This window comes from Castanea sativa, chromosome 5, assembly GCF_040712315.1.
Source record: "Castanea sativa cultivar Marrone di Chiusa Pesio chromosome 5, ASM4071231v1".
NCBI classification, from domain to species: domain Eukaryota; kingdom Viridiplantae; phylum Streptophyta; class Magnoliopsida; order Fagales; family Fagaceae; genus Castanea; species Castanea sativa.
Genome location: NC_134017.1, coordinates 64,467,652 through 64,492,438, shown reverse-complemented (window position 1 = coordinate 64,492,438; position 24,787 = coordinate 64,467,652). Strand labels below are relative to the sequence as shown.

The 24,787-nt window shown below is 34.2% G+C and overlaps 1 protein-coding gene and 1 long non-coding RNA gene across 2 annotated transcripts; both read left to right on the top strand.

The window, feature by feature from the left end:
* The first annotated feature begins 10,572 nt into the window (after positions 1-10,572).
* On the top strand, positions 10,573-14,844 carry LOC142634526 (uncharacterized). Its single transcript, XR_012844198.1, has 3 exons — positions 10,573-10,690; positions 14,586-14,666; positions 14,764-14,844. It is a non-coding gene; the product is annotated as an uncharacterized LOC142634526 (long non-coding RNA).
* A 148-nt stretch (positions 14,845-14,992) lies between these two features.
* On the top strand, positions 14,993-18,740 carry LOC142635612 (calcium-transporting ATPase 12, plasma membrane-type-like). Its single transcript, XM_075809749.1, has 8 exons — positions 14,993-15,010; positions 15,119-15,160; positions 15,219-15,377; positions 15,475-15,555; positions 15,653-15,733; positions 15,831-15,911; positions 16,009-16,089; positions 16,187-18,740. Exons 1-8 carry the CDS (start codon positions 14,993-14,995, stop codon positions 18,572-18,574), a joined length of 2,931 nt encoding a protein of 976 aa, XP_075665864.1. The 3' UTR covers positions 18,575-18,740.
* The last annotated feature ends 6,047 nt before the right edge of the window (positions 18,741-24,787 follow it).

The following is a 24,787-nucleotide window of genomic DNA, read 5'->3' as shown; positions in this document are numbered from 1 at the left end:
GTTCTCCTTTTAGTTCATTTTCCGCGTGAAACTCATCCACCAAGTTCATGGCGTTCCTCAATATTGTCCTTCCCGCCTTCCCTTTTCCACGCGTCCGAAGCTCGTTCCTGTTTTTCCAAATGCCCCAACAAACGATGATAACCCGTTCTAGGAGGCCAGACCTAGTATCTTCGCACCGTTGCAAGTTCTCAATCACATCCAAGAAGTTCCAGGATCTTGAAATTTCAAACGGTAGCACCAGTTTGCTTGCTGTCCATACCTCTTTAGCGTGGTTGCAAAACCAGAGTAATTGGCAGACTATCTCCTCGTCCTGTCTAAAGAGTTCACACACTTCGTTCAGTGTGATTTTTCTCTTTGCCAGGTTCATTTTTGTGGCGAGAATGTCACAACTCGCTTTCCATGCAAAGTGTTTAAGTTTTTGAGGCACATTTAGGTGCCATATGGTCTTCCACAGCTTCCTTTGAGCCGAGCCATTAGAGCAATCTACCGTGGCTGAGTGACTCTGCTCCTCTAGTGCCAGTGCGTAGGCACTTTTGACAGTGAACTTACCACTTCTATTTTCAGCCCATATTAGTCTATCACAAATGTCATTTGTGCTTAACGGTATGCTCATTATAGCCTCTCTCTCTTCGGGTAAGGACTAATTCTTCAGCTTATCCATGTTCCACTCATGAGTTGCTTTGTTTATGAGTTCGCTAACAAGAGCATTCTCCAAATTTGGCTTCTTTGGTGTTACCAAATTATACGTGCTTGGCCTTGGAATCCACTTATCTTGCCACACTCTAATTCTATTGCCATTTCCTACTTGCCACCTCATGCCTTTTCGGACAACTCCCCGTGCTACCATTAAGCTTTGCCACACATATAAAGGACTCAGACCTATCTTTTCCTCAACAAAATTGCACTATGAAAAGTATTTAGCCTTATATACTCGACTAAATAACGAGGTGGGATTGGATTGAAGCCGCCACCCCTACTTTGCCAAGAGAGCCAAGTTGAAGCTTTTTAAATCTCTAAAGCCCAATCCCCCTCTATCCTTCTGTGAGCACATTTTGTCCCAGCTCAACCACGTAAGCTTCTTTTTCGTTCTTCACCTATCCCCACCAAAACTACCTAATCATGCCAGTAAGCTCCTCACACAATTTCTTAGGTAGCAAAAAACAACTCATCGTATAGGACAGCACGACTTGGACCACTAATTTAATCAATACCTCCTTACCTACAAGTGTAAGTAATTTTTCTTTCCAACCCGAGACTTTGTTTGCCACTTTCTGCTTGAGCTAAGCAAAGGTCTTATTCATAGACCTACCCACAAGTGATGGCAAACCAAGGTAGGACTCATGGGGCTTTATTACTTAGGCGCCAAACATGTTTTTCACCTTTCCCTTTGTTCCATCATCCGTATTTGGGCTAAAGTATAGGGAAGTTTTGGACCAGTTTAGTTGTTGACCTGAGGAAAGTTCATAAACTTTGAGAATCCTTTGGATTTCCGTGGCTTCACTCATTGTTGCTCTTCCAAACACTAAACTATTGTTGGCAAAAAACAGAGGGGATACTCTAGGACCTCTAGCTGATGTGGCCACTCCTTTAATGGCATTTCTTTGGGCAGCACGGTGTAGAAGGGTCGACAATCCCTCAGTACAAATAAGGAAGAGATAAGGCAAAGGCAACAGTGGGTCACCTTTCCTCAATCCTTGAGTTGGCTGGATTTTTCCACAAGGTTGCCCATTAATTCATATTGCATACTTCACCGACGTCACCTTCCCTATCTCCAGATGTCCATAAAACCCGGTGAAGTTCCATTTCCTTGTCCCCTGTTCTTCGACGACAATTGTGTTAGTGTGTCTAAGGGAGTAAGTCAGCATGTCTACCTTCACCATTCTTTTCCATAAAAGGGCCAAGCCTCCTCCACGTTTGACACTTGGGACCACCATACCATCCTGTTTTTCTATTTTCCTTTTGATTTTGTCCATCTCACTGACAATATACTTAGTTTCCATTAGGAAAAGTAAGGTGGGATCTTTCTCCAAAACCATCTTTTGGATTGCCTTAACTGTTAGGGGGTTCCCAAGCCCTCTACAGTTTCAAATAATGACACTCATTATGCCCGGCGAGGTTGGTTACCAGCCTCTGCCGATCCCAAATGGTGTGCTAACAGTTTGGCAAACTCCCTGACCTCTCCTTCCATTTTTGTTCTTCTCCTAGTAACATCAAAATTCTCCAACTTATGCAATGGTGATCGTATTCTCCTCTTTAATCCCATATCCACTAGATCAACGTCCATGGACCTCTTAATGCTATTGTCAACTCCTTGACACTGCATGCTCTCCCTGCCCGAGACCATCTTCATGCCTTCGCCACCCTTATTCTCTTTGTTTTTCTTTTGGCCACCTTTAGTGGTCTTCTTTATTTTCTGGGACTTTGGCAATTTTGGAGAAGTAGGCCCCATTTTAAAGTTAATACTAGATAGGGTCAAGCCTAAGTCCACACCCGACTGATATTTCATCTCCATAAGTTGCCCCTGAGGCAGGCCCAGTAATTTCATTTTGGTATTGAGCTTCAATTTTAAGCCCATTTATATGGGTCAATTCCTTCCTATCAAGCTTGGCATCCTTCTGGGTCAGCGTGTTCTCCCTCTCCACGATTCTTTCCTTACTTGGATCAACATGCACACCTAAAACATCTCCCACAATTGTGGCATTAATTTCCTGAAGTTCCATCTCAAAGTTTGAACTCAGCGAGATATTTGGGATTTTGTTTTGCACGTTCACCAGGTCAGCCCTAACTTCCATCGTCCTCTCCACCTTACCCAAGCAGTTGTTTCTAGTATTCACGGCTTCCTTTGTGCGTACTGCATGCCAACTTCAATCCATTGTCTCAGCTTTAGCTTCCCCAGTTCTACTGTCGCCATTTTTCACCGCAGTGATCAATAATGTTTTTTGGTGTTTGTCTGGATTCGCACGCAACCACAGACCGAACTGCTTCTCTTCTAACCTTGGCGTTTCCTTGCTTTGAAACCCTGCAGACAATCCCTTTCATCATGATCAATCATCCCACACAAGTAGCAGAAAATTGAGAGCCTCTCGTACTTGAATTCTACTCATTTCAGGCCATACTTGCCCAACCGAACCTTTCAACCTCAACACAACAGCTTAGTGATATCCATAAGCACCCTTATTCGCAGAAAACTTCCTAGGCAAAACCCTCTCCCATTTGCATCCACCTTCTCCACCTCCCCTAGTGTAGCTTCGATACTCATTCCCACTGCCTTCGTTTGGCACATTGTAGGCAGCCCATGAATTTGAATCCAAAACAGGGTCTTGTCAAACTTGATATCTTTCACCGCCTCCTCATGCGCCAGTTTATGAAGGATTGATAAGTACTTATCAAAATACCAAGGGCAAAGGAAAAGCACTCTATCCATATCATCCTTTTTTTGAGAAAGAAACATGACCTTGTTCTCGCCCAAATCGCTAACCTCAAAATTGTTCTCTGTTTTTCACACTGATTTCAGCACCCTTGCCACAGACTCTAAGTTAACTCTCCTCTTTGTATAGAACTTCCCTATGAGAACTAGACCATCCTCTGGCACTAGTTCGTTCGTGTATTATTACTTCAGCATCTTCTCTCAATGACAGTTGTAGACCTGCACATCTCTCTGTAATCTCCTCCATATTCGAGCTTTTGGAAGAAAAAACATGTTCTACCGCTTACACGGAGAGAAAGTATGCCTATTAGCAGCCTTTAGCTAATACTAGCCCCTTTTTTCACCTCTAGGGTCTCCAGAGGAACCTAGAGAGAAAAGTTCATTTTCTTTTCAATTTTACCAACATATTCTGTCCCATCATAAATGGTCATGTCATGTCACTAAATTCATGTAGTGCATTAAAAAGGAGTAATGCATGATTAAAAAAAAAAAAAAGTATTGCTAAAGTCACAAACTATTTTTTATAAATTATTGATATAGCCAACTTTTTATTGATTTTCATATAGGCCAACACTTAATGTCACTTTTTTATTTACCAACAATCCCTCACTATATTAACAGTTTGTAAAATTTTTTGTAAAAAAATTTATATCTCTAGCATTACTTAAAAATGGCCACCTACTTTTTAGTAGGTTCCGTTATCAATAAGAACAACTAAAGCCTTGTTTTTATCCTTAGAGAAAAAAATTGTTGCAATTTGATACAACTATTCAGCGCAACATGATTTTAAAGTCTAACTTTTATTATATATATATAGTATATGATTTTAAACAAGTGCAAAATGATAAAAGGCTAGTCTTATCTCAACTAGGTGAAACATTTTCGTGTAGAAGAAGGATTTCTTTCCTGCTCCATTTTTCACGGCAATGATTCCATTTGCCGACCCCAGCCAAGTTAATTAAAACCGCGTTGGTTTCTACCAAAAATTAAAAAATTATAACCGCGTTGGTCTCTTTTGGTGCTTGTGTCTAGCCCTTCCTCTGCTCTTTCCTCTTGCTTTGTTTTTGTCTGTAACGTTTCTTTCTTTTATGAATGAATATTCATTTTCAAAAAAAAAAAAAAAATTCATTGACAGCGGTGGACCGTTGGTGGTGACTTCTTCAGCTTCTTTGTGCCTCCGATAACATCACCGTTACTAATATCAACACAGAAGTTCATTGTTTTGTTGCTTTGTTTTTTGATTTTAATGAGATTTTTAATTGGATGTTGATGTGGCGTTATATTATAATTTAAACTCGTATATAATTATAGAAGTGGAGAGAAAATTTAATTAAATTCCAAATTAGATTTTAATTGTGGACTAATTTTGTGCTATGTGTCCACTTAAGTTTTTTTTAATATTTGTGCTAAGTGGGTTAATGAGTGCAAAATACTAAAACTCTAATATTAATGAACTATAAAAAATAAAAAACCAATCATATTTCTATTTAACAAAAATCACCACATGTTCTATCTTATTAAAATTTAGAATAAAAATGATCATAAGTAGTAGTATTAAACTTAAGAAGGAATTTAAACATGCATCTAATAACATTTATTTTTTCAAATAATTCAATTAATCGTGTATATTTTTATGGCAAAAAAATGTGTTTATTTTTAAATTTATCCATGTATATGCACATGTTACAAACTACTATTGTTAGTAATATGTGAGGAGTAAAAGGACCGAGCAGGTATTTAGGCCCTTGGACTCTGATAAGAAGGGCCAGTTTGTTCTTGACTAAAGGCCTTTAGGACTGCAAGTCAGCCCACAGGCCGAGAATCTGAGGAGTCGTCTGAGGAGAAATCTCTCCTCGGACAGACCCGCGATAACTTGAAGATTTGCCAAAAGATCAAGGCAGGGCTTTGGAAAAACTGTTGGTTAAGAGGGGAATTCCTGTATCCTCTAGATGCACCGGTTTTAGAGAAATATCTCAGAAAAAGGCTGCCACCTCCACATTAAAATCCTGCACCTACCTTCCTGGCCGCATTAATGGGGAAGTGACTCCTGAACAGTAGGACGGAACCTTCTGGTTACTATTTAAACACTTGAAGAAGGTGGTGGAAAAAAGAGGGAAATGAGGATAAGATTTGTGCGACACGTGGACAAAGGAAAAAGAAGAAGTATTTAAGAAGAGTGGAGGGCAAAGAAAAGGGGGATCGGTCAGTTAGCAAAAGAGGGACCAAGAATTGTAACCTTCAAAAGAAAAAGAGAAATAATAAAAAAACTGTCCTCGGCTTATGTCCGAGGAAGTCCCTTTGTCATAATCATTTACTATTCGCAAATACAGTAACACTCTAGCCTGTTTGTCAAGTTTCTAACACCTTAAACTCGGCTTCAAATCCACACTCTACAAATCTCATTGTTTAAGGCTCATTGGGCCTGAGCCCACATTTGTCTTTGGGTCCAGGTGTAATTGTGCGCTTACATAATAAGTGAGTAAAAATCATGTCTTAATGCTTCACTTTACCCTATTAATTGTATTTTGCTCCAAAGTATTTTTTTTTTCAATTTATAAAGTAACTTAATCTTTTTTCTTATATAAAAAAAAGAGATATATGAAAGTTTTTTTTATTCATGATAAGTATATGAAAAAGTGGTTTTACTCTGATTAACCTTTTATTTTATTTTTTTTTAATAGAAGAATACCATGAATATTTACTTGAATAATGTTACGGATCTAGTATTTTTCTGTCCCATCATAAATGGCCATGTCATATCACTAAATTTATGTAGTGCATTCAAAAAGAGTAATGCATGATAAAAGGAAAAAAAAAGTAATGCTCTAACACAAACTATTTTACAACATTTTTACAAACCGTTAATATGACCAATTTTTTATTGATTTTCATCTAGACCCATCATTAACGTTACTTTTTTATTTACTAATAACTATTAATCACATTAGCAGTTTGTAATAATTTTTGTAAAAGAATTTATATCTCTAGTATTACTCTTCAAAGAGTCCAATTAAAAATAGCCACCTACTTCTTAGTAGGCCCATTATAAATAAGAACAACTAAAGCCTTGTTTTTATTCTTAAGAGAAAAAAATTGTTGTAATTTGAAATAATCACTTCGCGCAACTATGATTTTTAAACCTAACTTTTATTATGGCTTCCAAAAAAAAAAAAAAAAAAGCGTAACTGTGGGGAGAAAAAAGACCCTAATGGGGATGTGGGCCTTTGGGCCATGCTAAGGAAGGCCGACCTGCTCTTGGGTTTAGAACTTGTTAGTACTACGGGTCGGCCCATACGCCGAAGATCCGAGGATCCAGCCGATGATGAATTTTCCTTCGGACGGACATCGGAGAATCTGGGACTTCATGGTAAAGGTTAGGGAAAGACACGGTCAATACCAATGGTTAAAGGGGGGCGAATCCTTGAATGTCCTAGAAGCATCAATGTTAGAGAAATACCAAAGATAAAGGCTGTCACCTCCACATTAAAGACCCTGCACCTACCACCCTGGCCGCATTAATGGGGAAGTGACACCTGAACAGTGGACGGGAAACTTCTGGTTACTATTCAAAGGCATTGAGAAAAGAAATATCTAGGCTAAGGTGAAGTTAGGGCAACACGTGTACAAAGTATCAGAAAGAGGAGTATTTAAGGAGAAACCTAGAACAGGAAAAGGAGGACTCTTTTTTTGTAATCTAAAAGAAAAAGAAAAAAGAGAAAGAGATAATATAAGAACTGCTCTCGGCTTACGTCCGAGTAGGTTGATTCACAATATTTTTTGTTGTTTTCAAGTGTTTGCAATCTTTGGCTTGTCATTTAATCCTCAAATACTTCTAACCTGGGTTTCAAGCCCACACTCTACACATTCATATTGTTTAAGGCTCATTGGGCCTGAGCCCGTAACTGTTCTTGAGGCCAGGTGCAATTGTGCACTTACAGTAACTTTTAATAGGTAGCATATGGTTTTAAACAAGTGCAAAATGATAAAGACTAGTCTTATCTCAATTAGGTGAAACATTTTCGTGTAGAAGAAGGATTTCTTTCCTGCTCCATTTTTCACGGCAATGGAACTAATTAAAACCGCGTTGGTCAACATTGGCGTGCTTATCTCCCACCCCCACCCCCCCGCCCACCCCCCTTCATTTTACGGGGTGAAAATGCTTTTCCATTTGCTTTTATGTATATATGAGATGAAATTCGAACATGTCCTCAAAGTCATAGTAATGAGTATATTTAAATATATATATATATATATATATATATATGTATATAATTTTATGCCCACTACATATTTTATAAATTGATTATAATTTGATGAAATGGTAAATTGTGATTAGTATATATATATATAAAAGTAATATTAATAATTAATTGAAGATATATAGGTTTGAGAGAAAAAGTTGAGTTATTAAATGAGTAGTTTTAGGATCATATTCTATTTCACAATTTTTTGTCATAATTTTGATGTGACAAATTTTGAATAGTTGTCTATCATTTATATATGGACTCACAACTTTTTTTTTTCTTCTATTCTATCACATTACAATTGTAGTAAAAAAGTGAAATAAGCTATGGTAATAGATTTTTCATTTGGAAATAAGTTGTGTTATTAGCCTATTGTGTTTAGCTCCACGTAGGGCTGTAAATGAACCAAACCGATCATTAATAACTCGGGTTCGGCTCGATAAAAAGTTTTGTTTATCTTTGTTTATTTATAAATAAGCCAAGTTTGAACCTTAGTTTTAGGCTCGTTTAATAAACAAGCCAAGTCCAAGCAAAAAATTTTGTTCACGAACAAGTTTGTGAGCTATTAGGTTTGATACACAACAATTCAAGTGTAGACTCATTTATAAGTTTATATGTGTTAGCTAAATATACTCATTACTCATATCTTAATAATGACATGGCCAACATGAGACTATTACACCTTAATTTTTTCTTCCCTTTAAATTGATCAAGAACTACTTTAGACTATAGTTACATTTAAAAATAAATAAATAATTAAGTAGGTCACATATGATCCTTTCCTATCAACTATCTAAAGTAAAGTTATGAAATACATTAGTATTTTCTCATTCATAATAGTTACAAACAGATATTTTTCTAGTCATTCACCATTTAACGTGAATATAAAAATTGTATTTTGAACAATTGCTGAAACTGTAGACAAGGAATGATGAATAAATAAATTTATTATGTAAATTATTAATTTGAATAATAGCTAATTATAAGTAATACTAGATGTATGATAAAATGAGTATACTATTTTCTTTTTCTTTTTTCTTAATTTTAGAGATTTAAGCATTTAATAATGTAATTTTTTTAGATTTCAAGCTCAAAAACTTGACTTGAGCTCGAGTTTGAGCTTGATATTAAGTTTGAATTTGGCTTGATTAATTAATTAAACCAAGCCAAGTCAAACTTAAGCTTTTTAGCTTTCGCACAAGCTCGAGCTCAAGCTGAAGCTCAAACACTATTTTTAGGCTTGTCACAAGCTCAAACCAAGCCCGAGCTTTTGACTTTTTTCAACAAGTCAAGTTTGAACATGCATTATTTGACAAAACTCGGCTCGTTTACAGCCCTAGCTCCATAGGTGGACAATGGACACTGGCTGACACGTGACTATGTGATGAAAGTTGAACTAAAAATACCACTATCCATCGTATCCTTCCATACACTACACATACAATTATAGATTGTATTACTTGTGTATTACGTTAGTTTTCACGTCTAGATCCATCATGTCTTCCCCGTTAACAACATGGTTTCGTTGACGTTGATTTTAGTTCTCAACGAGTAATGTTAGTGTATACAAAAACTTTTTGACAACTTTTTCTTAGAAGTTATTATAATTTTGAGTGGAGATCGCAATGTGTTTTTGTGTTAGAATATATTTTTTAATTCTTTGTGTGTGTTTGTTTCTAAAATAAGAATGAGCAATTTTTAACACTGATTAATGTGGTAAGCTTATACTGATTTTCATTCAGCTCATCACTAATATTATATTTTTACATATTATTAACAATCTCCATCAATAAGTGTCAAATTCTTTGTATATTTTGTGTGTCTATAGACCTTCTCACTTTCTTTTAAAAAAAAAAAAAAAGTTTTAATTTCACAACAAATCTTGGATGACAATCTATTATTGGCCAGTTCTTATTTGAGTTCACAATTGATATTGCATTTTTACTTACTACTAACAATTTCTCACATAAAGTTGTTGTGAAATTGTTGTATCCCTATTATTAATCATTAGTTTAATGAAGCTGCCAAAGGTAAATGATAAACAAAATTTCTTTATAAATAGTTTAGCTAGAATAGAAATTTAGAAATTTTCTATCTCATTTTTAGTGTTTTACTTTGTTTTATGTTAATCACAACTTGTCATTTATCATTTTTTTTTCTCTTTTCGGATGTAATAATCAAAATTTAAATTGGTTTCTTAAAACTCTCATTCACATTCTCTGAGATTGTCCTTCACCTTGTGCTTACTCATGTGACATATTTGATAAATTAATTATAGTTTGATGAAATAATAATACCATTTTTTTTTTTTTTTTGTGTGGATCTCCCCCTGTGACAACGGGGTCGACGTTTCAGCCGTTATAAGTCCATATCATGATTCTTTTTCACCGTACACGGCCGTCCTCAGAGTCAGTCGGGAGACTAAGATTATCATTAATTGCATGTCATCAGATATGGCGATTAATGATTTTTTTCAACTCAAATTCAGTCAAGATGATATGAAAAATAAAAATCTAAAGGTGGATAACGCGGTTAAGTTTTCTTTCAGCCTCAGCATTCTTAAATTTCTTTGTCATCCCTTCGAGATTTCAACGAAACTGCTTTCAAAAAACTCGGTGTAAATTTTGATTAATTTTTTTTCATCCTTTCTTTGTCATTTCGACGAAGCTGCTTTCAAAAACTCGGTAAAAGTATTGATTAATTTATTTCTCATTCCTTCGAGATTTCGACGAAGCTGCTTCATCTACTTATTATAAAGCTCTTTTTCTCCGTAACTATTTTTTTAGGTTACCTTATTCTCCTCTCCTCTCTCATTTTTCTTCTCTTCCAAACATAACATTAAAGAATAGCAAAAATACTATTGTATAATCTAATTGATAGTTTGCAGGCTGAGAAAATCTCGAACTATTGTATTGGTGATACAAAACTGCAACAAGCAAACGTTGCTGGGGTGGTGGAGGAGGACTTGGATTCAATGCCAAAGGTTGGAGGCATCCAAGAAATTAACACAATAAAAGCAGTAAGTTTTTTATTTCCTCCTGTGGATCTATAGTAGTGGACAGTGAAACTTGGGTTAATTTGTTTGAGCTTATAAGTCATATACTTTATCTGAATTACATACTCTGTCTGTTTGAAAATTTAAAGGCCTTAAAGATAGTGTTCGTGTTTCTTTTAGGTCAATGTTGGTAATGGTAGAGACCTTGAGCATGCATACTTTGTACGTTTGAAAAATTTAAGGACCTTAAAGATATAGTTCGTTTCTCTTTTGGGTCAGTGCTGGTAATGGTAAAGAACTTGAGTTTTAGCCAGAGACGGAACCAGGATTTGAACCTGAGGAGCCAAAGAATGAACCAAAAAAATTTCATGTGACATGGTTTATTAAAAAAAAATCATGGTGGACAAAAAATTGCATTTTATTACCTAAATATTTAAGTCAGGAAGGATATAATATGAACCAAAAAGTTGAAAGTTACAATATGATATTCTAACTTTTTTCGAAGAAGAGGACTTCAGAACTCCAGATTTTGGGTAATTGGAATTAATATGTTGATTTTATCATGTTGACCAACTCACTAATATGATAATCATATACTTTTGGATGCAACTGAAAATCACACTAATTAAGTTTTTCAAAACTTTGTTTAAGGACTTAAAAAAATTGGAATATCAATATTAAGAGTTGACAATGCTATGTCATCAATATTGGCTTCTAAAAGAATTTTGGCATTTTATCTTTTGAAAAAAATATAAATATTGTAATTCACTTTCCCATAGTTTATAAATCAATTAAAAATTTATATAAATTGTTGTAATCCCCATAAGGGAATTTTTTTTTATGAGATTTTTTTGGTTATGAATTATTGAATTATGATATTGGTGAGGGATTTTTTGGTTATAAATTGGGGATTTTTTTTTTCATCCTATATACTATTTAAATTTTTCAAAAAAATTGGGGGGGGGGAGGGGGCAGGGGAGAGGGGGGAGTATATATGAAAGACACCGTTGGTACGTAATCGTTTTGAAACTGAAGAAGCAATTTCACGTACTATAAGAGCAAATAAAGCTGTGGAAGTATACGTTTTCTATTTTAAAAATCATTTTCTTTATTTTAAATAGATTCATTTTATAATTTTGATAAAAATCATTACAGTTCTAAAGATAAATCGTGTTATTTTATATATGATTAACTTGAAGAAAAAAAAAATTAATATTGCAGTTTGAACGATTTTCTCTCTTAGACCCCAAGCACTTTAAGCATGGAGAGGTACCAATTATGTTACAAGACTCTTAATAAGGTTTATACTTGATTTAATGGAGCTATTTTATTAGAAAACGGAAGCAATCTTTTGCTCTCCTTATAGTTTTCAAGAGAAGCTTTCAAAGTAGTAGAATATAGGGTGAGAGTAGGCGACAAAAAAGTAATAAAGGGAAAAAGTTAACAGATAGCTTAAGAATATTGATTTAAAAAAATATTTTTGAAAAAATTTTAAGAAAAAAGAAAATTCAACTAATTTTTGTAATAATTTTTTATATTTTTCATAAAAGTAATACCAAAATTTATAAAAAATAGACAACTAATAAATGGTCCAAGTACACCCGTGAAAGTAACCCACAAATCCTATATTTGACATGAAAAACTCACAAACTTGTATTTGCCCTCTACGTAAAGGGCCTTGAAGACGCACTCAAAAACTTGCATTTACCCTCTACGTAAAGGGCCTTCAAGACGCTGGCCGTATCTTAGCTTCTTAGGGCATACCGCTCAATCACATGATGGTCATAGGCTTGCTTTGAAGCTGGGGGCATATTTCGACTCATAGCCTTGCTTTAAACTCGCCCAAGATCTAAGAGCAGCCATTAAATGAATTCGAGAATCCATTATATTCTTTTTTTTTTTTCCTTTTCTTTTTCTTTTTTAATAGGTGTTTTGGTACATGTTTTCACTATATTAAAATGCGACTTGAAATGTTAAAAAGTACTATACCTTTTTCCTGTTCAAAAGTTGCAAAGTGAAAATGATTTTTCCGAGAAAAACATTAGGTTGTGTTCAATATAATCGGACAGACCAAACTCAAAATAAGTGTGTTCATAGTAAATTCAGTCTACATCTATGTCAAAAGTCATCATAGTCAGAGAGTTGTATATTTTGGCATCAAACCATTTGGTTGTCTGTATATAAAGGAGGACAATGATTATTTTTTAATAAATTTTTTTTTTTTGAGTTTGTGGTGCACAAAGCAACACATACAATGAAATACTTCTCTCGACCATCCACTTCTAAAGAAAAATCATGTGTAGAAAAATTCTTATTATTATTATTATTATTATTATTATTATTCATGTTAAAAGTTTCCGCTTAAAACATCTCAAAATTTTCTTGTCACCTTTCCTTGCAAAAACAAGAAATGGAAACTATATTCACATATAATTAATCACAAGATCTTGATTATAGTTACACATTGAAAATAAATTTTATATGCAACTTGTAACTTCTAAGAGGCATGTTTAGTATGTGGTAATAGATTCTATAATGAATGATTATTCATGTGTAATAGTTATTCAGTTATTTGGTTGTATAATCATTATAGTGAATAGTTATATTTTAAAAATATTTATTCTTGAAATTAAGGAGTAGCTATTCCTCTCCAAAATGATTGGAAATGTTGTATAAAAAAAATAACTATAAATGTAAAAGTAATTATTTAATACACTTAATAATTTTTAAATTAATATATTTTAAAAAGTACAAACAATTCATATGCATAATCTTTTACAAATTTTCTATATGTAACAATTAGGTTTACAACTAAACTTATGAATAGTAAAAGTTCATTACATTATCTTTTATTCTTAATAATAAATATTACTATTGCTATCATGATCTCTATTTAATATGAATATACCAAATGTGCATTTAGTTTTTGGGCGTTCTATCAATTTGATCTTTCTATTAACATGAGAGCACCCCACGCAATTAGTCCATGACCAACAAAACACTTAAGGAATAGTGAGTACTCCTTAGGATTTTTGCATGAGTTTTATTTTGGAGAAACTGTTTCACATCTAATTATAGTGTCCACATTCTTTCACATCATATCTACATTCTTTCATACTATTGTGAAATGTAGATATTTGGGGTCTGTTTGGATACAGCTTATTGCTGAAAACTGAAAACACTGAGCAAAATAATTTATAAATGTGTGAATAGTACCGTAGGACCAATTTTAATGAAAAATTTGCTGAATTCCGTACTTGTGGGTCCCGTAAACAATACACGGGACCCACTGTTTAAAACACAAATGCGCTGAAAAATGTTTTCAGCGCAATCCAAACTAACACTTGGTGTGAAAGTGTGGGATATTATGCATATTTTACATCAAAAAGTGTATATTTCTATTTTATTTTTATCAAAGTCTTCTCCTAGAAATAGGGATATATAATGGACCAACAATCCCAAATAAATAAATAAATAAAAGACTATGTTACTAATTCAATATTCTATTTCCCTATAAAGCTGCCTTAACTTGGCCATGCAGAAAAGTGCAGTGATAGACTGATAGTTCTCAATTTGAAGTGTCAAGTTTAGCATCTTCAAATCAAGTTTCAGATTATGATTATTTATCCTTCTGGCTATATAAGATGCAGATTTTAACTTGATAATTAAAATAATTGTTCACATATTAAGCATAAGGATTAATTAGCATATTTGATCATTTGAGTTATTGAATGTTTTCTTGACGAGAAATCATGAAAAGAAACCATGCTTTGTAAATTTTTGCTTCATTTTGTTTGCAAATGAGTCACATATGGCACACACCACCCATTTGATTGAGTTAAGTCGCAAACTATTTTGTATTGTAAATAATTATGTTATTTGCAAATTTCTAATATATCATCTTATTGTTATTTCTTAGGATTTGAAAATCTCATCTGCAACACCTCAAGTCTCCATTAGTGTAAATTTGGATGGTGAGAAGGACAAATGTATCCATGAGGTAAAAATCTAACAAGCAGATATTGCCAATATTTTGTATTGTAAATAATTATGTTATTTGCAAAATTCTAATATATCATTTTATTGCTCTTTCTCAGGTTTTGGAATTCTCATCTGCATCACCTCAAGTCTCTATTAGTGTAAATTCGGATGGTGAGAATGACAAATGTATCTGTGAGGTAAAACTCTAACAAGCAAATATTGCCAATATTTGTATTGTAAATAATTATGTTATTTGCAAAATTCTAATATATCATCTTATTGTTATTTCTCGGGATTTGGAATTCTCATCTGCATCACCTCAAGTCTCCATTAGTGTAAATTCGGATGGTGAGAATGACAAATGTATATGTGAGGTAAAACTCCAACAAGCAGATATTGCCAATATTTTGTATTGTAAATAATTATATTATTTGCAAAATTCTAATATATCATCTTATTTTTATTTCTCAGGATTTGGAAATCTCATCTGCATCACCTCAAGTCTCCATTAGTGTAAATTCGGATGGTGAGAAGAACAAATGTATTTGTGAGGTAAAACTCCAACAAGCAGATATTGCCAATATTTTGTATTGTAAATAATTATGTTATTTCCAAAATTCTAATATATCATCTTATTGTTATTTCTCAGGATTTGGAAATCTCATCTGCATCACCTCAAGTCTCCATTAGTGTAAATTCGGCTGGTGAGAATGACAAATGTATCTGTGAGGTAAAACTCCAACAAGCAGATATTGCCAATATTTTGTATTGTAAATAATTATGTTATTTGCAAAATTCTAATATATCATCTTATTGTTATTTCTCAGGATTTGGAATTCTTGTCTGCATCACCTCAAGTCTCCATTAGTGTAAATTCGGATGGTGAGAATAAAAAATGTATCTGTGAGGTAAAACTCCAACAAGCAAATATTGCCAATATTTTGCATTGTAAATAATTATGTTATTTGCAAAATTCTAATATATCATCTTATTGTTATTTCTCAGGATTTGGAAATCTCATCTGCATCACCTCAAGTCTCCATTAGTGTATATTCGAATGGTGAGAATGACAAATGTATTTGTGAGGTAAAACTCCAACAAGCAGATGTTGCCAATATTTTGTAATGTAAATAATTATGTTATTTGCAAAATTCTAATATATTATCTTAATGTTATTTCTTAGGATTTGAAAATCTCATCTGCATCACCTCAAGTCTCCATTAGTGTAAATTCGGATGGTGAGAAGGACAAATGTATCCGTGAGGTAAAAATCTAACAAGCAAATATTGCCAATATTTTGTATTGTAAATAATTATGTTATTTGCAAAATTCTAATATATCATTTTATTGCTCTTTCTCAGGTTTTGGAATTCTCATCTGCATTACCTCAAGTCTCTATTAGTGTAAAGTCGAATGGTGAGAATGACAAATGTAACTGTGAGGTAAAACTCCAACAAGCAGATATTGCCAATATTTTGCATTGTAAATAATTATGTTATTTGCAAAACTCTAATATTTCATCTTATTGTTATTTCTCAGGATTTCGAAATCTCATCTGCATCACCTCAAGTCTCCATTACTGTAAATTCGGATGGTGGGAAAGACAAATGTATCTATGATGTAAAACCCCAACAAGCAAATATTGCCAAGATTGTAAGGGAGAAGAACTTGGATTCAATACAAAAGCTTGGAGGCATCCAAAGAGTTGCCGAGGCTCTAGGTACTGATTTAGAGAAAGGAATCCCTGGTCTTGAGCAAGATCGATGTACTCAACGCATAGATATTGCTAATTCATCACCCTCCCTAACACAGGCTCCTGCACGAGGCTTCCTTCAATTTCTCCCAAAATCATGCAATAATTACACCGTTTTGCTTCTCTGTGTGTGCGCGGCACTGTCACTTGGCTTCGGTGTCAAGGAGGAAGGCCTGAGAACAGGTTGGTATGAAGGGGTCATCATAATTCTTGCCATCATCATACTTGTGGTCATTGATTCACTACGTCGACTTAAACATTCCCAAAGGATGTCAGGGAAGCATAAACCATTTGAATTGCAGAGAATGATGGTTGATGTTATTAGAGGGGGATGTTTACACAAAGTATTCATTGGCGATGTTTTGATTGGTGACCTAGTACGCCTAGAGAGGAACCATATCGTCCCTGCTGATGGTTTGTTCATTGGTGAATACTTAAAACTGGATGATGATTTAGAGTCCACCATTAATGAGAAGAATCCTTTTTTGTTCTATGGTGCAAAGGTGATTAATGGAGAGGGTCGCATGCTAGTTGCATCAGTGAGCATGAACACTAGATTGGGTGATTTGATGAAGCAGGTTACCCATGTCCCCGAAAAGACCCCATTACCAGCGCAAATTGACAAGGTCAACAAAGGCACACAAATTTTTGGTCTTTCAATATCTATCCTCATCCTTGTAGTGTTATTCCTCCGTTTTACTTTTCTGAAGGAAGATAATAAGTCTAGCCTCCCAGACCTCAAGGAGAAACCAAAGGCAATCAAAGAGATTATGGATGCGATTGAGAAAATTGTGATGAAACCAAATGGGAGGATTAGTACCTTAACAACTTCACTTGCTACCTTGCTGGTTGGAATAATGGAAGGAATACCTTTTGTAATCACGCTTGCCATCTCTTATTGGAATAAGAAGATGATGTCTGAAGACTCTGAACAGGCTTTTGCTCAAGAACCTTTTGCTTGCCTAACCATGAGTTCAGTCACAAGTATTTGCATTGAGTGTGTGCCAACACTAGACTTGGTGCCGGTTGGAAGGGAAATACGGGCTTTGAAAAATGCCGGATATAACATCACTCTGGTTTCAGAAGAGAATGTGTCAGTGTTGGAAACCATAGCTCACGAGTGTGGACTACTTCCCTGCTCAAATGCAATGGTGCTTAAAGGTGAAGAATTTCGGAAATTCAGCAATGAAGAGAGGATGAATAAAGTTGATCAAATCATCTTGATAGGAAGCTCAATCCCATCTGACCAGCTCACTTTAGTGCAATGTTTGAAGAATAAAGGCCATATAGTAGCAATGTTGGGAGTTAAAACAAATGCGATTCCAGCACTAAAAGAAGCTGATGTGGGGATTACAATGAGAAATTGTAGCACTCAAATGGCTAGAGCAAGTTCTGGCATAATCATGCGTGATGGAAATCTCAGTTTCTTGGTCACCATTTCAAGGTATGGAAGATGTACTTTCGAGAATATTCAGAAGTATATCCAACTGGGGCTCACCATGTATATAGCAGGGCTGTTGATAACCTCTATCATGGTAATGTTTTGTGGATATTCTCCAATTACGTCTATCCAACTGCTATGGGCAAACTTTGTTGTGTCACTTCTTGGTGGCATTGGGTTATTGACCGAACCACCAACAGAGGAACTGATGGAAAAGCTGCCATTGAAACAAACTAAACCACTTATCACCAAGGCCATGCGGAGAAACATGGTCTCTCAAGCTCTCTATCAAGTTACCATCTCAGTGGCATTCCAATTCAAAGGGAAAACTATCCTGGGTATTAGCAATGAGGTTAGTAAAACCATTATCTTTAATAGTTTTGTTCTCTGCCAAGCATGTAACCAAGTAAATACAAGGGAATTGGAGAAGAAGAACCTGTTTAAGAGCATTCATCGGAACCCATTGCTTTGGGTTTCTGTGGGGGTTATTCTCATACTGCAGGTGGCTTTTATTGAGATTGCACACATTATCGTAGGCAATGCAAGATTGAATTGGGTGCAGTGGTTTAGTTGCCTTCTTCCTGGGGTGGTTTCATGGGCTAGTGATTGGTTTACAAAGTGCACGGCTGAGTTATGGAATTGCTTGACTAGACTACTTGGCTTACATCCAAGAACTGTTAATATCCCTCCAGATTCTACATCTAACGTTGAGCTGACACCCACCCATCCTTAGTTTATACTAATTTCCATTTTTAGTATAAGCAAAATGAACAAAGGATGAGAGCAGAAATTTGTTTCTTAACTTGGTGAAGTGTTTTGTTACATAATTGTCTGTCTGATTTAAGTGATTTGATCAATGTACACGTGTAAGTTTTAAGTAGGTACTTGATTGTAACAAATATCCCCAAAATAGGGAAGCAGTTAGTTTTTCTGTCTTAGCTCTAACCTGTATATAAAAAAAGGATTAGAAGCAATTGTATTCATTCATTCATAATCAATAAAGCATAGTTTCTATTTAGAGAGAGAGTACTACTTTTACACATCCTTAGCTTATACTAATTTTCATTTTTAGTATAAGCAAAATGAACAAGAAGGAATGAGAGCAGAAATTTGTTTCTTAACTTGGTGAAGTGTTTTGTTACATAATTGTCTGTCTGATTAGAGGAAACTATTGCATGTTTTTTAGCATTTTCTTCCCTAGTTTTACAGGTAGTATACTTTTGTCTTTTATAAAATCTTTTGGCAGTTTTACTATGTTTTTTATTTATTTATTTTGTTAAAGTAGAACATATAGCAATTCCTTTTGGCAGTTTTACCATATGTTTTTTTTTTTAAAAAGCAGTAGAAGATGCAGCAATTCCAATAGTTTGTCTATATGTCATGGCTCACAACACACCTCTCCCCTCCCCCACCCCATATATGTTTCCTATGTTTTGGTTGTTCCACTTGTATAAATTTCTATATGGCTAGATTTGTTTTTCTATCCTCAAGCCAAGAATAATATGCACAAATCTATATTTAACTTCCCTTTTAAGCACCATAAAAATTGTAAAAATTCATTAAATAATGATTAGAACAGTGAAATAAACCAAGTCTGATTTCACACTGACACTAGTCAATTAAATGACTAGAACTAAAGACCCACTAAAGAAATTAGAGATTTTTTTTTTTTTTTTTTTTGAGAAGAAATTTTTAGAGACACAAATAAAACCTGCATTTTTGTAACATTATATGTCAAGGGGTTTCAATAGACAGTTTACAGTTAAAAGGGTGCCAAGTGTCAACCAAACTAAGTGCATATTTATTCTCATTCAATTATAGAAAGAACAAAATAAAATTTTCGAGATGCCGATAATAAGAAACAAAGAAGAACTTAGAGTCGAGCAAAAACAGCAAAAGGCCAATGTGTGGAAAACTTTGTGCCAATTTCAAAGCATTGAACTAAACTATCAAACTTGGAGAATCAATTAAATATCTTGAATATAACAGCAAATGCAAAGCTAAAGCTATAAGAATCAAAATTTACACCCCCAACACACACACGCACACGCAAAGTGGAAGTCCCTATTTTAGAAAACAACAAATTTAGGAACATAAAATTCACAACATCTGAGCAAGCATGTTATGAGTGATGAAAATAAAATTGGTGTCTTTTGTGCCCATATAAAAGTCATATTAGTCTAATCACAACTTATTATGTCAACAATTACAAAAAAGATGTTCCTAACATTACTAGTCTAGTATAAAGATAATTATTGTCATCATCTTTCCTAACAGATCTGTTAATTGTTAGGAAAAGCTAGCGGCTGTTAAGACCATGTTTCAATTTATAAAGTCGATAATGTTCATAATGCCTCAAAAGCGTTTACATACTGGGACCTATTGAACCGACAACTTTCGATCTTATAAATATAGTCGCCTTGAAGAATACTCTGCCTCAACACAATGTCACGAAGAATACTTGTAAAGGTGTAATTAAATTTGTAAGGTTAATAGATGCAGTCTAATAACTCTTAACATTCAGCCTAATGTGAAAGGCCAAGATAGTTATGGAACCTAATTTGAAAGGCCCTAGCATTATAGTTTGTACTTTTTTTTTTTTTGAGAAAATTAGTCTGTACTTTTTTTTATAAAAATTATAGTTTGTACATGATTGCCCATAATAGGGATTTTTTTTAAGACTTTCAATATATTGTTAAGATCTATGAGTTTTTGAGAAAATTATAGTCTGTACTTTTTTTTATAAAATTATAGTTTGTACATGATTGCCCATAATAGGGATTTTTTTTAAAGAGTTTCAATATATTCTTAAGATCTATGAGCAAAAGAATTGACATTATATATCTGAAAGTACATCATTATAACATAAACAAAGGACGTACTCTTGCCAAGATTGGCAGAGGATAATGTTTAAATATTTACTATAATGAAAAAAAATCTATATAATATGCTTTTATTTTGTTTACTTATAAGAATATCATGTATATTGGTCTAAGTTAGTCATATTTTGGCGGATATGATCATACACATAATTAGATCATTAACCTTGGTATGAGGCCAATAATATCAATTCAAGAGGATTTTAGTCTGATTCTTTTTTGCGAAGTATGACTAACCAACGATTGCACTCATCATTGCCTTATCTCATTTTGACAACTGGTCACATCTATACTTTCGAAGTTTTTTTTTTTTTTGGTAAGTACTTCCATTATAGCGTTATTTGTTGACAACTATTAGGGCTCTAATCTAGCCAAAGCAAGCCAAACGTTGAATTATCAAACTTGACTTGACAAGATTAATGACATATTCAAACTCTGCTTGAGCTTGATGCAAGCTTGCTCATACATGTTGAATAAAAACCTTGTGTAGCTTGCTAAAATTTAATTATAAAGCTTGAACCATACTCGGCTTGGTATGAGGCCAATAATATCAATTCAAGAGGATTTTAGTCTGATTCTTTTTTGCGAAGTATGACTAACCAACGATTACACTCATCATTGCCTTATTCCATTTTGACAACTGGTCACATCTATACTTTAGAAGTTTTTTTTTTTTTTGGGTAAGTACTTCCATTATAGTGTTATTTGTTGACAACTATTAGGGCTCTAATCTAGCCAAACCAAGCCAAACATTGAGTTAACAAACTTGACTTGACAAGATTAATGACATATTCAAACTCTGCTTGAGCTTGATGCAAGCTTGCTCATATATGTTGAATAAAAACCTTGTGTAGCTTGCTAAAATTTAATTATAAAGCTTGAACCATACTCGGCTTGGCTTGCTCTATCAATCGATTCAAAAACTTAAGCTCAAATCAAGTCAATACCCAAAAAAATAAAAATCAAGCTTTGTCCATCTAAGTAACACCATTTCTTGCTTCAACGACAAAGGAAGCATACAAAAACAGTTCCACACCACCACCAACCACCTGGACACTAACTTACAAACTAAAACCCAATTCAAAAGTGCAAATAACCAAATAACAATAACGATAAATCTTTATTAAAGTACAAGCACAAGCCTACATCTCATAACTCCTTTAAATCCCCACCATTCCCATATTTCCAACAATTTGGTTCCCACAAAAAAAATTTAACAAGAGCATGCAAGTGGGAAGAAATAAAGTTTTAAATGTTGAGGGAATAAATAAAAATTATATAGGTCAATCTACACTAGGTTTCTCTCACCCTTGAAACGAAAGCCTCGAAGTGTATGTATTATAAAATGCAAATGCATGTACAAGAAACTAAAATGATAAAAAAAAATAATTACATGTATGAGGGATAAAGCACCTGTGGCTTATGGAAATGAGAGTGAGCGAGATCGGTGAGCATACTCCACTGATGTGACCTACGGGCCTGAGTGAGAAGCTAAGAGCTTGGCTGGGCTAGCGAGAGAGTGTGCGTTTGTGATTTGAATTGCTTGGTAAGGTCTCTTAAGAGCCAAGGATAAATATGGACCATAATTTGATGACTCAATGAAGCAATAGGGGCCTCACGTTTAGATATTTTGGTGGATTTCCATGATGTCCATATTAATTATCAAAGCAATGCCAACCTCTAGTTAGCTTACATCAAGCTAGTTCTTGGATTGTTTAAAATGTTCAACTCTACATTCATCATCTGCAAGTAAAATAAAATAATTTGATTGAGTTCTACTTATATTATTCTTTAAAAAACTCAAATTAAAGCTTGAACTGAACACATTCTTTTAAGTGAATGAATATATGGCTCTTTTATGGTATCTCTTATATTTTTGGGGGCATCGTAGACACCCATGGTTGGGGCAAGAGAGAGGGGCGAGGGGAGTGGGAGAATTGTGTCCCTTGACTTTTCAAAAAATCACAAGTATTAGTAGTATATGCAATCAATATGATAAGATCCCTTCTAATTGAATCCTACAATTTTTTCCTATATATTTATATTTGGATGTCAGATGCACAACATGTTACATAAATAAATGTCACATATTACATATCCAACTAACTATGAAATGGAGTTAAAAGGATTAACAGACACTAATGTTAGATTAGTTCCATCCTAAAAAGCTATGTGGTTAAAATAATAAAGGCAGAAAAATAAAAACAAGATTTTTTTTCCTTGAAACTTTTCTCATAATCATTACTACCATTCTCAATAATTGAAATTCAAGTTAAACTCATCTCATTACACTTTTTATAAATTCAAGTTAAATTCATCTATTTCATGGCATTACTTAAAATAATATTTATGTTTTGAAAATTACTAAAGTTACAAACTTTGTTTCAAATGTTTTTAACAAACTATTGATATAGTGAGAGATTATAGGTAAGTAAAAAAGTTATATAAATAGTGGGGCTAAATGAGAGCTAGTAAGAATTTGCTACCTCAATAATTTGTAAAAATATTATAAAAAAAGTTTGTTATTGTAACATTATTCTTATGTTTTATTTTCTCATGACACTAAATTCCTAAGAGCATTCGTATCAACTAGTGCAAAAAAATTTGTCTATTTTAGTATAAGAACCTCTATTTTACATCTTCACTTTTCAAAACACTTCACATCATATTATCTATTTTATATTATATTTTATTAAAATATCAAAAAAAATTATTTTTTTAATTGTTTTCTTTTCTTCACACACAACAACCGCCATCTGCTCTCTTCCCTTAGGGATACATAAAAAAATAAAAAATAAAAAAATGCAAAAGTAATAGAGTCAATATAAATTTACATGATTATTGTAGCAAACTTGTAAATTTATTCAATTATACACTCGCTAACATTTGTATTTTTTAGGCAAAACTTTGTAAAATTTAAATATATTTTCTATTATACACCCATTGATGTGAATACTTTAATACCTATCCCCTACACTAATACTTTTTACTTCAATATCTTCAGCTAGTTTAAACTTGTGTCTTTGCTATTATTAGAGATATATTAGATATATTAGCCCATAGTATAGGCCTAAGCCCATCCTACTTGCGACCTACTACAAACTGACCAAGAGGCAAATCAACTTCCTAGGTGTGGTTTTTTTGAAGGACATCTAGTTCATCAAACATAGTTTCTACCGAAGGGGGTTAGTATGGGTCTTACAATAGATGCAAGTCTCATAGAGAGTGGCAAAAGCAAAAGAGCAAAGATAATCAATGAGATAAGAAGGAGGAACATTGAACTGAGTAGAGCGAAAAAGGTCAGGACCAATAAGAGGCTCAGGAGATGGTGGTGCCACAAAATCCAAAACAGGCAGATCATATGTGAGGGACAAAATCGAAGATGAATCATCTGGAGAGGTAGCCAATGTTAAAAAATTTTCCACAAGTTCAAAATTTTAAATACTTAGAATGTGCGTCCCGAAGTAAGGTTGTTGGGCCTCCAAGGAATTTGGGCTCACAATCTATTTGTATAGTGGGCTTTTGAATTTCCTACCACGGGTGATGTTATGCTAGGCAGCCCCGTATACTTAGCCTCCCCTCGCTTCTCTCTATCTCTTCCCTCTCTTCCTTAGGGAGAATTGATATCGCTCTCTCTAGTCTATTCTCTCTCAAATTTCCAACCCCTTGACTGAATCTTCTTTGTCTATTTATAGCCAAATTTAGTGGAACAGTCATGATTATTCTCCTGATGGGTGAAGAGAGGGGTCCAATACTATTACCCATAAGTGGGGGTTTAGTTGGGAGTGGGAGAAAATGAGAGTGGCATTGGAACTGGCTCCACCGCTGGGTTTCGATGCTCGGCAAGGGCGTTCCCTAGGCAATGGAAGGGAGGTCCAACACCATTTCTTCTAAGTGGCTGTTTGGTGACGGGAAGGAGAAAATGATAGTGGCGTTGGGATCAATCCCGTGTGTAAGTTTTGTGCTCAGCAGGGGTACGTCACAGGCTGCTTTGAGCACTCCGAGCTCGAACTTCTTGGACAGCACACGCGTTACTATGTGTGATCAGCGTAGGGCTTCTATAAGAG

Excerpts from the sequence above, each read along its gene's own strand:
- LOC142635612 (XM_075809749.1), top strand. Across the intron at positions 15,378-15,474 it reads ATGACAAATGTATCTGTGAG|GATTTGGAATTCTTGTCTGC; the intron begins GTAAAACTCCAA and ends GTTATTTCTCAG. Across the intron at positions 15,912-16,008 it reads AGGACAAATGTATCCGTGAG|GTTTTGGAATTCTCATCTGC; the intron begins GTAAAAATCTAA and ends GCTCTTTCTCAG.